The 16,767-nt window shown below is 38.6% G+C and overlaps 1 protein-coding gene across 8 annotated transcripts in view; it reads right to left on the bottom strand.

The window, feature by feature from the left end:
• The window catches only part of LOC144963337 (uncharacterized), a 247,965-nt gene that overhangs the window by 18,477 nt on the left and 212,721 nt on the right, over positions 1-16,767 (bottom strand). For all 8 annotated transcript variants that reach the window (XM_078897275.1, XM_078897277.1, XM_078897282.1 and 5 more), the window contains 3 exons: positions 14,700-16,264; positions 3,305-3,405; positions 813-929 (listed from right to left, as the gene is read on the bottom strand). In XM_078897275.1, coding sequence (XP_078753401.1) covers positions 813-929; positions 3,305-3,405; positions 14,700-16,264 — 1,783 coding nt within the window. The remainder of the gene's footprint in view (positions 1-812; positions 930-3,304; positions 3,406-14,699; positions 16,265-16,767) is intronic.

The raw sequence follows: 16,767 nt of genomic DNA, 5'->3' as shown, positions 1-16,767 counted from the left end.
AATACCGCTATCGATTAAAATTTTGGAAACAAGATGGAGACTATTTGGACATATTTTTAAGGAGAGACAGAAATATTCCAGCTAATAAGGCAGTGACGTTATTCTTTACACCAAGCGGACATGACAAACACAAAGGCAGACATTACAAGCATATACACTACGATAAATACAGACCTCAAGCGCCTCGATGACACAAAATAACTAACTGAGATGCGTAAAGGATTTAGAATACCCGAGAGCCATCGCAGCAGACCGACATCAGTGGAAAGAGCTCACTCAACAAATCAGAGAAGCTGCCAAAGCGTCCTAGTTCAAAGATTAGGAGGCGATCGGCAATAAGTCAAGTTAGTCAATTTCAACTAAACGTGCTCAACGCGCTTTACAGGGGATCCCTAGCCAACAGCAACACTTAACATGTAGGACGAGACCTGACATTTTGTAAAGCGATATTACACATTTATTTCCCGACAGAGACAACGCTGTTAACGGCCAGGTTCTCATTTTATAACTAAGTACTGTGAGAGAATGTGAGTTAAAACCCTTTTCAAAGCATTCAAACTATGCGCTGAACGCTGGACGACGTGCTGCACTGAAACCGACAACCCCACACAGCCTTTGTCATTTTTCATCTGGTGGGCAGAACAGGAAAGTATTTTACCTAAAATTGCACGGCCATGTGGTCTTGAGGTAGGTCATTATTTCCCGTCTCCTGCCATGCTACAGAGACCGGGATAAACTCCCCACCGCACCAACAGACTATAAGCCTGTAATTGACCACTTATAATAAGTGTCTAAAAATAGTCAATACTTACCATGGATAGTTGGTGCAGTATTCTGTGTAAATGACAAATCCTTTGTTGTGTTTGACAAAACATTCGGCCACTTTGATGGGGTCACCCGACGTCAGTTCAAGGTCAGCCAGAAAGATTCTGAAGATGGAGAGTAGAGTAGTGTAATTATTATTATTATTATTATTATTCTATTGCGTGCCTGTTGTACAGAACGATGCAATCACATCTACTGCTGCTGGTCAGCTAGCTGGTCAGAGGCTCAGATTGCTAGTCTGTGGTCAGAGGTAGCTATTGTAGAGGTATTTGTACGACCTTGAGACCATGGTCATCAAGGCGGGTCAAAGGTGAAGGGTGAGTGGCAGGATTTATCTTCAACAAATCCAGTAAATCTTTGCATTGTCTTGTACTTTACTCAGGTATGCGATGTCATGTCATGTCATGGCATCTCTCTCTCTCTCTCTCTCTCTCTCTCTCTCTCTCTCTCTCTCTCTCTCTCTCTCTCTCTCTCTCTTGTTCTCTCGCTCATATTTTTGCACACAAACACACACACACACACACACACAAACACTCACGACACACATTCTTTCTCTCTCTTTCTCTATCTCTCTATGTGTCTGTGTGTGTGTGTGTGTGTGTGTTTGAGAGAGCGAGAGAGAGAGAGAGAGAGAGAGAGAGAAAGAGAGATAGTATGATGGATGGATGGATAAATATAATGATAGATAGATAGACAGATAGATAGATAGATAGATAGATAGATAGATAGATAGATAGATAGATAGATAGATAGACAGATAGATAGATAGATAGATAGATAGATAGATAGATAGATAGATAGATAGATAGATAGATAGATAGATAGATAGATAGACGGACAGACAGACAGACAGACGAGAGAATAAGGAGAAGACGGGGTGAGGGCGAAGAGGCACGGAGGAAAGAGAATTGAGGAGGGATGGGGGGTGGGATCCAATTCCACTTTCCCCCCAATTCTCCCCCTCTTAGCCTCTTTTCAAGGCTTCCCTCCCGTTCTTCGTCTATGTCCTCATTATGTTCTATTATCAAATTATCTTTTTCTCTTCCTTTTCCCTTCTTTCCAAACTAGACGAGTTATTAAAATTACGTTAAACAATAATCTTTTTGAATTTATGAATTTTTGAAGTAGAGGCTGATAGAATAATAACTTAATTACTGTGTCACTTCGACATTGTGTTCATGTGTGTGTGTGTGTGTGTGTGTGTGTGTGTGCGTGTGTGTGTTTATATCCTGTGTGCCTCTCCAAATATGGTAAGAAATTCTTGTACAGAAATGTAAGCAAAGCCAATATATTATCCAGCCGTATTCTGGGAAAACCCATATTTAAAAATTTGGCCAGAAAACTCGTCCTTCAAATATCGATCGATTTAAATGACCCTCATCTTGGCAAAAAATATCAAACCTGGGACTTCCAAGGTTTGAGAGTTTTTCGCCAAGATGAGGGTCATTTAAATCGATCGATATTTGGGGGAAGAGTTTTCTGGCCAAATTTTCAAATAAGAGTTGTGTTTTTTTCCAGAGTATTTATTGTCGTATTCCCTTTATTATCCATGATCACGGTACCCGGTTTTGAATGGTGTGTTATCTTTTGTATCAATGGAAATATTTCAACACATAATTTCACATTTCCCAGTGTGCAACGATTTCATTACAAAGGGAAGGGAGGAGGGAGGAGGGAGGAGGGGGGGGGGGGTGTATACAGTCTAGAGCATGACAGTATGTAAATAACAGAATATAACATTGTCGTCATTATCAATAATGTCATCATGATTATTATCATCGTCATTATTGTCATTTGTCATCATCATCATCATCATCATCATCATCATCATCATCATCATCATCATCATCAGCAGCAGCAGCAGCACCAGCAACAGCAGTGGCTGCAACGTTATCATCAGCATCGTTATCATCACAATCGTTGTCATCATCATTATCATCATCATCATCATCGTCATCGTTACCATCATTATCATATTAATACAATAAAAATCATCACCCCCGCCCCCTTCCACACACACACACACACACACACACACACATTACACTCACTCATACAATCACACACACATCATCATCATCATCATCATCATCACCTCGAAAAGTAAGCCTTCTTGGAATTGGGATCGAACCTCAGACATTCTGAATACCGGTCAACCAGACGTATTTTTATTAAACCAAAGAAGTCATCCAATAATTAGGATACTTTTGGATGCTTTATCTAAGAGTATTCTTCAAAGCAGGGGCAGGCAGAATAAAACATACATTGACTGTCTGCTCGATGACACAGGAATGGACAACATCCGGGAGCTGCGTACGCTTATGGAGGACAGGACAGAATGCCGAAGACTTGTGGCTCATGTTGGGCGCCCCAAGGGGCGGCATAAGTAAGTAAGTATTCTTCGAAGCTATTTTGTCTCTAATAGAACAAAACTCACGCCTCGACATACAATGTTATCATAATGATTGTAGGTACTCACTTTCCAAATTCGTAGATTTCTCGAATGTTACTGAAAAGACAGACTATATCGTCTTTGGCTGCTTCCATGTTTAGCATTCCTTCCAGTGGCTCCAAGTAACCCTGGAATAGAAGATACAAATAATGAACATTTTAAACCATTGAACATTAATATTGAGCATTACCCATTGAACGTGCTCTAAGCGCTTTACAAGGGGTCCCAGGCCAACAGCAACATTTCAACACGTAGGACGAGTCATGTCGTCTGTCAGGCGATATTACAAAAAAAAAATGTTGGCCACAGAAACAACACTGTTAATGGCCAGCTACTCATTTTACATCTGATTACGGTTAAGAGAATTGTGAGTAAGGAGCCTTTTCCAAGGACTCAACTCTGCGCCGCTCAGACAGAGGAGGACCTTCCGATCCGATGGCTAGAGTCATACCACAAGACCACATAGCTGCAGAATCTGCATTAAACATGCAATTTGAACAACTGTCATTTGAATGTCAAACACCATACGTCACCATTATCGTAAAATGATTAACAAAAAATAGATACCCATGGGCGCAGTGGGCGAGTGGTTAAGGCATTGCACTGTTACACGGAAGGACCGGGTTCGAGCCCTGCTTCAAGCACTTTCGTTTTATTTTTCCTTGAGCAATTTGCTAATTTGGACAACATGGGTAATTCCTATTGACATCAGACATCTTGTTTGATGAGTTATCTATATTCCTTCGTGGAATGCCTAGGCGACGATATCTTATGATGTCGTGGCGTAAAAGGCATAATTTTTTTAACACCCATGTTTTATGAAGCATGTGCAGTCGAGTGTGTTGGACTAAAAACCTGGGTGAATCCAATTGCAGGAATGATTGATAACCAGACGTAAAATTGAGTTTGATTTCGCGTTGGGGAAATAGATAGACACACCATTTCAGTGTTGGTTTGAGAGTATTCCAATTACAACAATAATGACACTTTGGGTTATCAGACCTGCAAATAGGAACACGTCGACTAGACCGGTTGCTGTATCCATGTATCGATATTATCATAATTCAAACCAAACCAACTTTTTCCATCGATTTCATTGTTTTGTTGGTTCTATTGGGTTTTTTTTTAATTCACTGTTATTCATGCAATTATTTGTTTTGATTTTTGTTGGGTTTTTTTTTTGTTCTGTTTTTTTTTTTTTTTTTGGTTTTTGTCTTGTTTTTGTTTGTTTTGTTTGTTGTTTTTTTTTTTGTTTTTTTTTTTTTAAATTTATTTATTTATTTATTTTTGGAGGACGGGGGGGGGGGGGGGGGGGGGGTTAAAATTGCTGTGGCGTCCTTACTATTGTATTGATACAATAACGATACATATAGATAGTTCGAAGTTGACGTCACTCAGGTCTTTGTTACTGGTTTTTGCCATCCATGTTTATGAGTAATTCCTACTAAACTGTATTAACTTGACTATATACGATCATGGTTACACAAAGTTTTGTGTGTTGGTCTGTTATACTGCCGGATGGCAATATTGTGAACTCCTAAGCCAAGCGCATACTATCTATACATAATTATTGTCCAAAAGAGGTGTTTTCTTTTGAATAATTCTTATATCCTTATATTTGAGATCATCTTGTGTTTTGAGAAACGACTTTATAATAGGTATAAATAACACTTTGGAGAGGGGTTTTGTTTTGTGTTGTTGTTGTTGTTGTTATTTTTTTTTTTTTTTTGTTTTTGTTTTTTATTTTCTTCTTGTTTGTTTATTTATGTGTTCGTTTTTTAAAATGTGTTATTATTTATTTGAAAATAGACATTGAATACACACACACACACACACACATACAAACATATTCACTCACTTGCACTGGAGAGAAAGAAAAAGACTGTATATATATATATATATATATATATATATATATATATATATATATATATATATATATATATATATATATATATATATATGTGTGTGTGTGTGTGTGTGTGTGTGTGTGTGTGTGAAAGAGAGAGAGAGAGAAAGAGAGAGAGAGAGATAAAGAGAGAGAGAGAGAATAAAGAGAGAGAGAGAGAGAATAAAGAGAGAGAGAGAGAGAGAGAATAAAGAGAGAGAGAGAGAATAGAAGAGAGAGAGAGAGAGAGAGAGAGAGAGGGAGAGAGAGAGGGATAGAGAGAGAGAGAGAGAGAAATAATATTACACCACAAGATAAGATACACGTTCACTTGACAACCTGCTAATATCGTGTGATAGATGACACAACAGACCACCCACCCATCATCGTCATCCCATCCTATTCCATGAGTTATGTAAATGGTTGTCATAAAATACAATTACACATCCCTTGCCCCCATTTACAACACGATGGCGGTTTACAACACGATGGCGGTTTACAACACGATGGCTGTTTACAACACGATGGCGGTTTACAACACGATGGCGGTTTACAACACGATGGCGGTTTACAACACGATGGCGGTTTACAACACGATGGCGGTTTACAACACGATGGCGGTTTACAACACGGTGGCGGTTTACAACACGATGGCGGTTTACAACACGATGGCGGTTTACAACACGATGGCGGTTTACAACACGATGGCGGTTTACAATACGATGGCGGTTTACAACACGGTGGCGTTTACAACACGATGGCGGTTTACAACACGATGGCGGTTTACAACACGATGGCGGTTTACAACACGATGGCGGTTTACAACACGATGGCGGTTTACAACACGATGGCGGTTTACAACACGGTGGCGGTTTACAACACGGTGGCGGTTTACAACACGATGGCGGTTTACAACACGATGGCGGTTTACAACACGATGGCGGTTTACAACACGGTGGCGGTTTACAACACGGTGGCGGTTTACAACACGATGGCGGTTTACAACACGATGGCGGTTTACAACACGATGGCGGTTTACAACACGATGGCGGTTTACAACACGATGGCGGTTTACAACACGGTGGCGGTTTACAACACGGTGGCGGTTTACAACACGATGGCGGTTTACAACACGATGGCGGTTTACAACACGATGGCGGTTTACAACACGATGGCGGTTTACAACACGATGGCGGTTTACAACACGGTGGCGGTTTACAACACGGTGGCGGTTTACAACACGGTTGCGGTTTACAACACGATGGCGGTTTACAACACGATGGCGGTTTACAACACGATGGCGGTTTACAACACGATGGCTGTTTACAACACGATGGCGGTTTACAACACGATGGCGGTTTACAACACGGTGGCGGTTTACAACACGATGGCGGTTTACAACACGATGGCGGTTTACAACACGATGGCGGTTTACAACACGATGGCGGTTTACAACACGATGGCGGTTTACAACACGATGGCGGTTTACAACACGATGGCGGTTTACAACACGTGGCGGTTTACAACACGGTGGCGGTTTACAACACGATGGCGGTTTACAACACGATGGCGGTTTACAACACGATGGCGGTTTACAACACGATGGCGGTTTACAACACGATGGCGGTTTACAACACGATGGCGGTTTACAACACGATGGCGGTTTACAACACGATGGCGGTTTACAACGAATCACAATAAAATACACGAAACATGTATCAGGGTCTGGGGAAAAAAAAAAAAAAAAAACATTTTTTCAGATTTTGGCCAGATAATCGTCCTACCTTCAAATGGCGATCTCTTAATATGACCAACATCTTGTTAACATCTGTCAAACCTGGGACTTCGCGAAGTTGAGTGTTTTTGGCAAGTAATCGACCGCTATCTTAGAAAATGATATTTTTGTATGTGTGTTTGGTCAGGATCATTTTTAAGAGTACGGCAGTGTACTGGTATTATTGCCGTCAATAGCAAAACAAAATTCTTTACATTTTGGTCATAAAACTGTTACTTCAAATATCTTTGGATTAAAATTACACATTTAAAAAATCGAGCTTTATATAGCGCAATATCCACTAAATGTTCTCAAAGCGCTTTACAAGGGATCCCTGATCAACAGCAACATTTAACATGTAGGACAGGACATGACGCCTGTTAGGCGATATTACAATTTTTCGGACAAAGACAATGCTGTTAACGGCCAGGTACTCATTTTACACCTGAGTACGGTGAGAAAATGTGAGTAAAGAGCCTTTTCCAAGGACTCAACTATGCGCCGAGCGCGAGGCTCGAATCCAGGATCTTCCGATCAGAAAGCGAGTGTCATACCACTAGACCACATAGCCGCACATTACTGGCCAAAATGCCTAGAAACATTTTTGGTCATAAAAATTTTATTCAATATATTATCTTTGAATTTTTCAAATTATCCAAAACTGGTCAAAATGCCTACAAACTGTTTTGAGCCATAAAACTCTATATATGTTTAGATTAAAATTACACACAACTGGCCAACAATCTTAAACCAGAGTCTTCTTTGGGGGACTTATTCGAAGCTGTATGTTTAAGACTTAAAATGGCAGTTGGAAGTTGGAAGGGTAAGGGAGGAGGTATCGATAATTAAAGACAAAAGATGGGGTGTGGTGGGGGGTGGGGGTAAAATGAACAAGGCGTAGTTTATCAATGTACGCAACGGGTTTGGCCTGTAGTCCTTCAGAGCCATTCGGCCCATCCAGCCGGAGTTTATCCCGGTTTCTATAGCGTGAAACGGACAATAGGGATTGCCTGAGATCCTTTAGATGGGACGCTAGTCTATCGCAAAGTACTTTCCGCGAAATCTATCAGATTCAGCTACCCATTAATTGCTGGGTGGACAGTGGGTGGGGGGGGGGGGGGGGTCAGAATAATATCTCGACTGCACCTAGGATCGATCTCTGTCCCTTTGCGTGGGAAGCGAGTGCTCTACCATCTGAGCTATCGGGACCTCCAGGCCTTGGCTGTACCAAAAAATAACATGTAAAACCTTAACAATTTATGATGGCGATGGCGTTGGTACTAAAATAATAAATATTTTATTGACAACATCATGACTTCGTTTCAAGTTTCAGTTTCAGCCCCTTGATCGCCAAAGGATTAATATAATTATAAACGATTAAAAGGCATTATACATCTGCTGATCCCCGCCTAGCTTTTAACATAATATATGTATTATGTGATGTCGCGCGATGGCTTGGTCCGGACGGTACACTTGGCTGAATTGAGAAAATAACCAAAATGTCTGAAACTCGACTAAAATAGTGATTTTATTTTCATTTTTTGATTAATTAAAGCATTTGTCTATTAGAATAATATACTTTTTTGCCTTAAAATATACTTTAAGTATTAAAAAAAAACACATTTTTTTTCGATGACATAATATCATCTTCCAATCCTTACAAGAGAGATGTTTCTTTTCTCCAATTTTTTAAATGGTATTTACGATGAAATATAAGCCAATCTGGTAAATTTATATTCTTCCACGAACGTGAACCTGTGTAATAATAATAATAGATCTTTATTGTCCATAAATATGGCAATTTCTCATTTAGTTACACTTGTTATAACGTTATATGATAACTATAGCATTGATCAGATATTTCACTCCTACTTATTTTCTCTCTCTGGAAACTACGCAAAGGGTAAAGGACTGCCTCAAAAGTCTTTTCGTAAGCACGACTTTGTTTCATTTTCGTTTTTATCAGAGTTAAACAAAGTCTTTTCCAAATACAGGGGACATTGCCATATTCTGGTCCTCAGAGTGGGCTTATAGTTGAACATTGTTGCAATGAAAAATATTTTTCGTCACAATTTTTTTTTTTTGAGATTTCCATTACATCAATGGACTCATAATGAATAGGGTTATCAGACCTGCGAATAAGTGCACGTCGGAGTGAGTACTAAAATTAAATTATTATCAAAAGGTCTCTACAAGAAACATTGAAGCATTAGTATTTTTAAAAGATATCTAAATAAATAAACAAGTTTTGGGTGCTTTTGTCTCTGACTATTTGTCGCTCTCCCTCTACTTAAAATCAAAATGAAAAAAATATTCATCCCATAGGGGAAATTTGTCTCTAGGGTCTATTCCAAGGGCAGACAGGAATATCCCAGGCGTGAACCGCAGCGCCGCGCCGCAAATTGAGCTAGGGTGATGTGACTTGCTCAAGGCCACGCAGCGCAGCGATGGGCGATCGAACTCCGTACCTTTCGGGGATGATATTGACCAAATGAAAGGAAGAACGAATACCGCTCAAAAACAAATGATTGACAGATACTTTATGAAAAACACGTCATTTATAAAAGGTTTATAGTTTATATCGCCTGTTTTATTTCTGGTTATAAACGATTTCAATCCAAAATTATAATTTTTTGTTCATTGCCTTAATAAAAAAAGACGTTAAAATAATATTCATATAATTGTTTAGCAATGTTATCTTGTCATCCCTCTGGCAGCCCGCCATTGATGCATGTTTTAGCAGCAATGGCTTTTTAAAAACAACAATCAATGCAAATTGGATTCAATAGTCTGATGTCACGTCGCCCAGCAATGGCGGCCATCTTGGTTCTAAACAAAGAAAATCTGTATTCTTCATGCTGGTTAGAACTTTTCACAAGTGATCAGAATGTGTAAAAGTCAAAACATGATCATATTTGTAATGTTTTTTTTTTCCTCTGGATACGCTTTTATGCTCGTCGGAGAAATATTCCATAAGAGCGTCCGCCATTGTTCCGATAGTTTAGAGCCAGTTACTAAGTTACCATGCGTCATTACGAGGGAAGTTGAAGCGTATTACATGCATTTCTATTTTTAGAACTACTAAATATGTTAATTAAAGAACAGACACATACTATTATATTTATACTAGAGAAAAAAACACATCCGTGTAGATAGATTATCAGGCATAAAAGAGTTCCAACAAGCAAACTCTAGATTGCTGTATCGTGCTGTAATCCCACAAATCACATTTTTCAATAATTTTGTCAGTAAACTTATGAATAATGGTATTATGGCGAGTGGTTCAATGCACTGCACTGCTAAAGCTAGGTACTCATTCACATCTGAGTCGAATATGACAACCTATTTGATAAACACTCTCAAACCTGGAACTTAAAAAAGAAGTCTCAGGTTTAAGAATTTTAGACTAGCTAGAGGAGAGGGAACCATCTTGAATCTTTCAAAACTGCCCTGGTCTATCTGTCAATCTGCCCTGATGGTACAGTTAATGACGCTACCGCTGAAACAATAGTATAGGCAAAAGCAAATGTTAGAATACTGTAAGAAAAGGATAAAGTGAAATATTTCTGGCCAAATTTTAAAAATGCGTTTAGTCTGTTTATACCTGAATGGCAATTTGATATAATCATCGTTATCTAAATGGCCTAAAACTAAAACGGTCAGTGCTATGGAATATCCCATTAACTTCCTCAAAACATTTATTATGTGCCAAGGTTACCGGGCAGGCATTATCGCCCCTGATGACTGATAGCGATGCCAGAAATAAATTCTATTTTGTGTGTGTGTGTGCGCGTGCGTGTGTGTGCGTGTGTGTGTGTGTGTGTGTTAACCAGTTAATTGCCGTACTCTAGAATAAACATATGTTTAAAAATTTGGCCAGAAAAATCATCCTTCAGATAGAGATCGATTTAAACGACCCTCATCTTGGTAAAAAACCCTCAAACCTGGGACTTGATGGAAGACTTCGCGAGGTGCAAGATTTGAGAGTCTTTGCCAAGACGAGGGTCGTTTAAATCGATCGATAATTAATTGAAGGACGAGTTTTATGGCCAAATTTATTTTTTTAAATACGTGCTTTCAAAAGTATGGCAGTTTACAGGTTAAGATTATGCCGTTGATAAGTTTGGTTATTTATTTTGAAGCTGTTTTCTTTCTTCTTCTTTTCTTTTCTTTTTAACCCTTATCGGTTCACAGGAGTCTGCCATAACTGTGTATCTATACCTGTTACCTTATCATGTGCCATAATGTGGTTCCTGAGAGAAAATAACGTTATAATGAGTTGGGTAGAACAACACAGAGCTGCTTTCACAACACTGCCATTCTTTGAGAATAAAAAAACAAACAAAAAAAACGCGTATTTAAAATTTTGGACAAAAAACTCGTCCTTCAAATATCGACCGATTAAAATTACCCTTATCTTGGCATAAAAAAAAGCTTTCAAACCTGGGACTTTCGAAGTTTTTTTGTTTTTTTTTGCCAAGATGAGGGTCATTTAATCGATCGATATTTAGAGGGCGAGTTTCTTGGCCAAAATTTTAAATACGTGGGATTTATTTATTTTTATGTTCAGAGCACGGAAGAACACAGGTCGTGGGAACGCACTTAAACTCATTGAGAATATCGAGATAGCATATTTATAGAGACTGTCAGTTGGGAGTTTTCAACGTAACACTAAATATAATCCATGTATGCCTCTTTGAGGAGATAAGACCATTTCAATTCGTCACCAAAATAATCTAGTCTAGGTGAAGAATTTTAATTGGATAAAAATGATAACTCATTAAATGCCTTCCTTAGAAAAAATGAACCAGACGTATACAAAATCCTATATTAGATAAAATAAAAATATACACGTCTCCTAAAAGTTGCATATTTGTGACCCTCCGTCTCAAACGGTATTATGTCGGTGATTCAGACCCAGAAAGTGAATTTAGAGATAGAATGATGAGAAATTGGACCAGAGAAGTTTTTGCAAAGCAAAAAATAGTATTTATACTCGCATGACGTAGAGAAATTAAACCCAAGTTTGATATTTTTGGCTATGAATTCATTTCCCTAACTGAGTGCATCCGACATAATACCGCTTTGAGGCGGCGGGTCACATTTTGCAAATAATTTAAATATTTACGTGTCTACTGTGTGTTAAACTGGGGACTCAGCGTGGCTCGGCGGTACGATCTTTGCTTCGTACCCAAAAGGTACCGAGTTCGACTACTCGCCTCGTTGTGTGGCCTTGAGCAAGTCACATTGACCTAGCTCACACTTTGTGACGCTTGGATTAGACGCAAAAGACAAATTCCCCCTTGGAGATGAATAAAAGGAATTTATCTATTTATTTATTTATTTATTTATTTATTTATTTATTTATTTATTTATATATTTAAAATGTTCCAGTTGTTACCGACTATATTCAGTCTTATCATTGTACATGTTAAGGTTTTTCTTGAACGTGGAATTGCTTCACTAGCTATCCAACCTAAAACCTCACCCGTGGCAAGATTTTACCCATTTACACCCGAGTTGATTGAAATATTTTTTTTTTTTTTTTTTTTTTGTAAGAGGCTAACTGGTGCAGTTCGTGTGCCAGAGGGAAACCACAATTTCAGTTAAATATGTCAGGTTTTTTTTGTGATCATAGCCATTCAATATACAAAACTACATATGAGAATATTAAAGTGAACTATGCTCTTTATAACAACTGTAACTTGGGGACTGTATAAATCATTATGACAACAGCACCGTGTATACATATCCATTCTGTCATAGACTCTTACAAGTTAGTTCGTGGATTCTGGATTGTGGAGTTTTTGTGACCAAATATACAAAGGCGTTACTTAGACAAACTGACAACTTTTACCATACCAAAAAATCAAGCACCTTGTTTATCCGTGACCTTCGTAAAGTTATAGATAGTATGCGCTTGGCTAAGAAGCTCATAACAATGCCATCCGGAAGTATAACGGACCAACACACAAAACTGTGTGTAACCTTGAACATTTATAATCTGGTTAATACAGTTTAGTCAGAATTACTCATAAACGCGGATGGCAAAATGCAATAACAAAGACCCAGGTGACGTCAACTTCATTCTATCAATACATATCCATTCTGTCATAAACCCTTACAAGTTACCATCGTGTAATTTTTGTAACCAAATATACAAAGGCGCCAATTAGACAATCTGACAACTTTTACCACAGCAAAAAAGGCAAGGACCTTGTTATCCCATATCGAGAGAGGGATTCACCTTGACAACTGTTTTATAATAATATTATTGTTATGATGAAAGAAATGTTGGACGGTGTGATAATTGGCCATTTAGTATTTTATATTATATTATATTCCTGTGGCATTTTGACATTACGGTGATTATTCTTGTACAAAACACTTTTTGTTTATTCTGACCCGAAAACTTTTGAATTCTGACCCGAAAACTTTTGAATTCTGACCGAAAACTTTTGAATTCTGACCCGAGACTTTTGAATTCTGACCCGAAAACTTTTGAATTCTGACCCGAAAACTTTTGAATTGAATTCTGACCCGAAAACTTTTGAATTGAATTCTGACCCGAAAACTTTTGAATTGAATTCTGACCCGAAAACTTTTGAATTGAATTCTGACCGGAAAACTTTTGAATTGAATTCTGATCCGAAAACTTTTGAATCGAATTCTGACCCGAAAACTTTTGAATTCTGCCAGAAGACTTGAATTCTGATCCAAAAATGTTTGACTTCTGACCCGATAACTTTTGAATTCTGGCCCGAAAACTTTTACTATAATATCTCTTGTAAAGATGTCATCCGATGTGTATTTAAAAAAATTAAAAAGAGATATCCAACTTTTTGGAAAACTGGAGATCTCATTAAAGTTAAATCCGTTCATATTATATGAAGCATATCTTTTTTTGGCCAAATGGGAAAGAAAAGAATGTTTTGTCAGTGTAAGCAGTCAAGGTGAAGGTCGCTTCCAGCATAAGTACCGGAAGCCATTATAATCCTAATTTATTATCGGTATTATTGTTATTTTATGCTATTAGTCACAGAGAGGGGAAAAAGGCAAATTGGTTGCTTAGCTTTTTGTCATGTTTGGTTTACTTTGTGATGATTATGTCTATTTAGAATTGGTAACAGATTATAGGTAATTTATTTGTCTATTTATAGTTTATAGTGGTCACAGATGGAAGGTTATTTGTCAATTTTACGTGGTTATAGATTAAAGGTGATGTTTTTTCATAATGTTTTGATGGATTAAATGCGATTGTTCATTGCGGTTTTTAATGGATTAAGGGTAATTTGTTCATTATGGGTTTTAATCGATTCAAGGTAATTTGTTCATTATGGTTTTTTATGGATTTAAAATGAGTTCTTCATTATAGTTGTTATGGATTAAAGGTGATTTATCCCTTCGTAATTTGTTATAGATTAAAGGAGGAAGCTAGCTACACAAATTGTTGATTGGACACAAGTATGAAATTTAAAAAATGTTTGCTTTGTTTCCCCTTCTTTTTAGCATTTAAAAACATACTAAGAGATTTGAGCATAAATGAAACCCTTTATAGATTGGATGCGCTTGGCTAAGAAGCTCAAAACATTGCCATCCGGAAGTATAACGGAGCAACACCCATAACTATGTGTAACCTTGAACGCTTATAGTCTGGTTAATACATTTTAGTGAGAATTACTCATAAACATGGATGACAAAAAAAAAAACAATAACAAAGACCACCTGAGTGACATCATCTTCATTCTTTTTATACTTACATAAATAATGTCCTCCAGACTCGAAATGTACATCCTTTCAGAATCAACAATCTCAGCTACCACTCTCTGGACGTAAGTGACGTAAACAGGACTGGAAGGGGTGGAAGTGGTCTCCCCTGACTTACTGGGTCTTTTAGAAGTCCGAGAAAAAGAGGGTCTTTTCGATGAGGCGTGTGACGAAATGGATGAAGATGTTGGTGATGTTGGTGATGTTGGTGGAGATGCTGCAAGAGTTGACGCCGTCGAGGCACAGATCATGACTTCAGGCGAGGAGGGAGATAGAAGCTCGTCAGGAACAAATTCGTTTGTGGCTGCTACAAGTGGACTTTCTTTTGTTGTGGACGACGGAGAATTATCAGGTGTTGTGTCGTCTATTTCTGCATTATCCGGGTCTGATTTTTTCCTAGTGGATAAATATAATTTCGTATAACGTTCCTCATAATTGGAAAAGAAGTTCTTTCTCGCTTCGTTTCTAGAAATGCTATTAAGTCTTCTTCTCTCTTCGTTACTACTCCTCTCACTATTTAAATCTCTTGACGTCCTTCTGACTAAAGGACTGTCCCTGACAATGTACGAACCCATCCTTTTCATAATGTCGGATTCTTCTTGTGAATTGGTGGATCGGCTTTGATCGTTGGAATTTATTGCTGAAGACGAATCGTTTACAGGCGTGGATGTGTTTACGAAAGATTCATTCCGCTTTGCTTGAAATAAAGGCGTCGATTGGAAACTGTCCGTGTTGTCCGCACCCAGTGAACTTTGACTGGTATCTACAAAGTCCTGGATGCCCGAAGACATATCATCACGAATACTTCCAGCCTCTGAAGACGAAGCGAGACTCATGTCGTCAAAACATCTAAATCCGTGGACATCATTGTCCACACAGCCGCTATCCATGCTGCTGTGTGATTCGGACACCATTCTAGAACACATGACTCTATGTTTAACATCCCCATCTGGGGATATCGTTGATTTATTATTGCATCTACATCCAGTTCTCCCACAAACGCTTTCATTCTGGCCATACTCCATGGAATTCCCGTTTTGTCGTTTAATCCTAGTTACGGGTATAGGAGAATTTGACGAAGCGGAAGAGGCTGAACTTATTGAAAGAGGTCGCTTTTTAGAATCCCCTGAATTTTGAGTACTTCCAGAGTGCAACATCTTTGATGATGTTTCAGCATCCATAAGAGACACGGGTCGATCCATTGGTTCGCTTAGGGATGGGAGTTTGGCGTTTCTGTAGGGAACTCTGGACATGCCCGTCGGCGAGGTTGGAGAATATGGAGAATTGTTTGGGGTAGATCTAGCTGAAGGAAATCCTCGAGGTAGAGATAGGGATGATGGCGGTGTTACAGCTGCTAGAGTTGGTGTGTCGGGGGATGACGGGGATGATGGGATTGAAGCTGCCTGGTCATGAGGATGTGGAAATGATGGCTGGCTGCTGTCAGAGGGTGAAAGACGACTGTTTTCGTTGTTGCTGCTGCTGTTGGCCATGATGGCTGTTGATGACGCAATACCGTCGTATATGTTGAGTAACGAAGGCGCCAGTTCCAGGGAAGAACCTGGAATGAAAGAAATAGAAATAGTTATATTTGATTGGTTTAAAAATTGACAGGATTAAGATGTCATGAAAACTTTCATATACTAGGATCAAATGAATAGGATAGTGAGGAAAATGTTTCAATAATATGAGCAAGATATAATACGAGTTTACTTTTTTGTGTGACGGTTTAGTGACCATTGACAACAGGGAAATGTTGAGGGGTTAGTGGGGGGGGGGGGGGGGGAGGAAAAATGACCCAATAGATGAAGCATTTCATTTATTTAAAAATAGATCAATCTCGTATTTCCAGTTGTGGTTGGGGCAGTTACGTCCCTTGGGTTATTTTCAAGAATACTTACTTGACTGGCGGTTCTAGCGAGTTTTGTGTGTGTGTGTGTGTGTGTGTGTGTGTGTGTACTTTGTTTACGTTTTGTTTTGTTTTTTGTTTGTTTTTCGTTTTTTGTTTTGGTTTCTTTTCGCTTTGTTTATTGTTTTTTGTGTATTTTTGTTTTTGTTTTTGTT

Source organism: Berghia stephanieae, chromosome 1 (genome assembly GCF_034508935.2).
Source record: "Berghia stephanieae isolate SIO BIC M18660-M18661 chromosome 1, UCSD_Bste_1.3, whole genome shotgun sequence".
NCBI classification, from domain to species: domain Eukaryota; kingdom Metazoa; phylum Mollusca; class Gastropoda; order Nudibranchia; family Aeolidiidae; genus Berghia; species Berghia stephanieae.
This window is presented reverse-complemented; position numbering and strand designations above follow the sequence as displayed.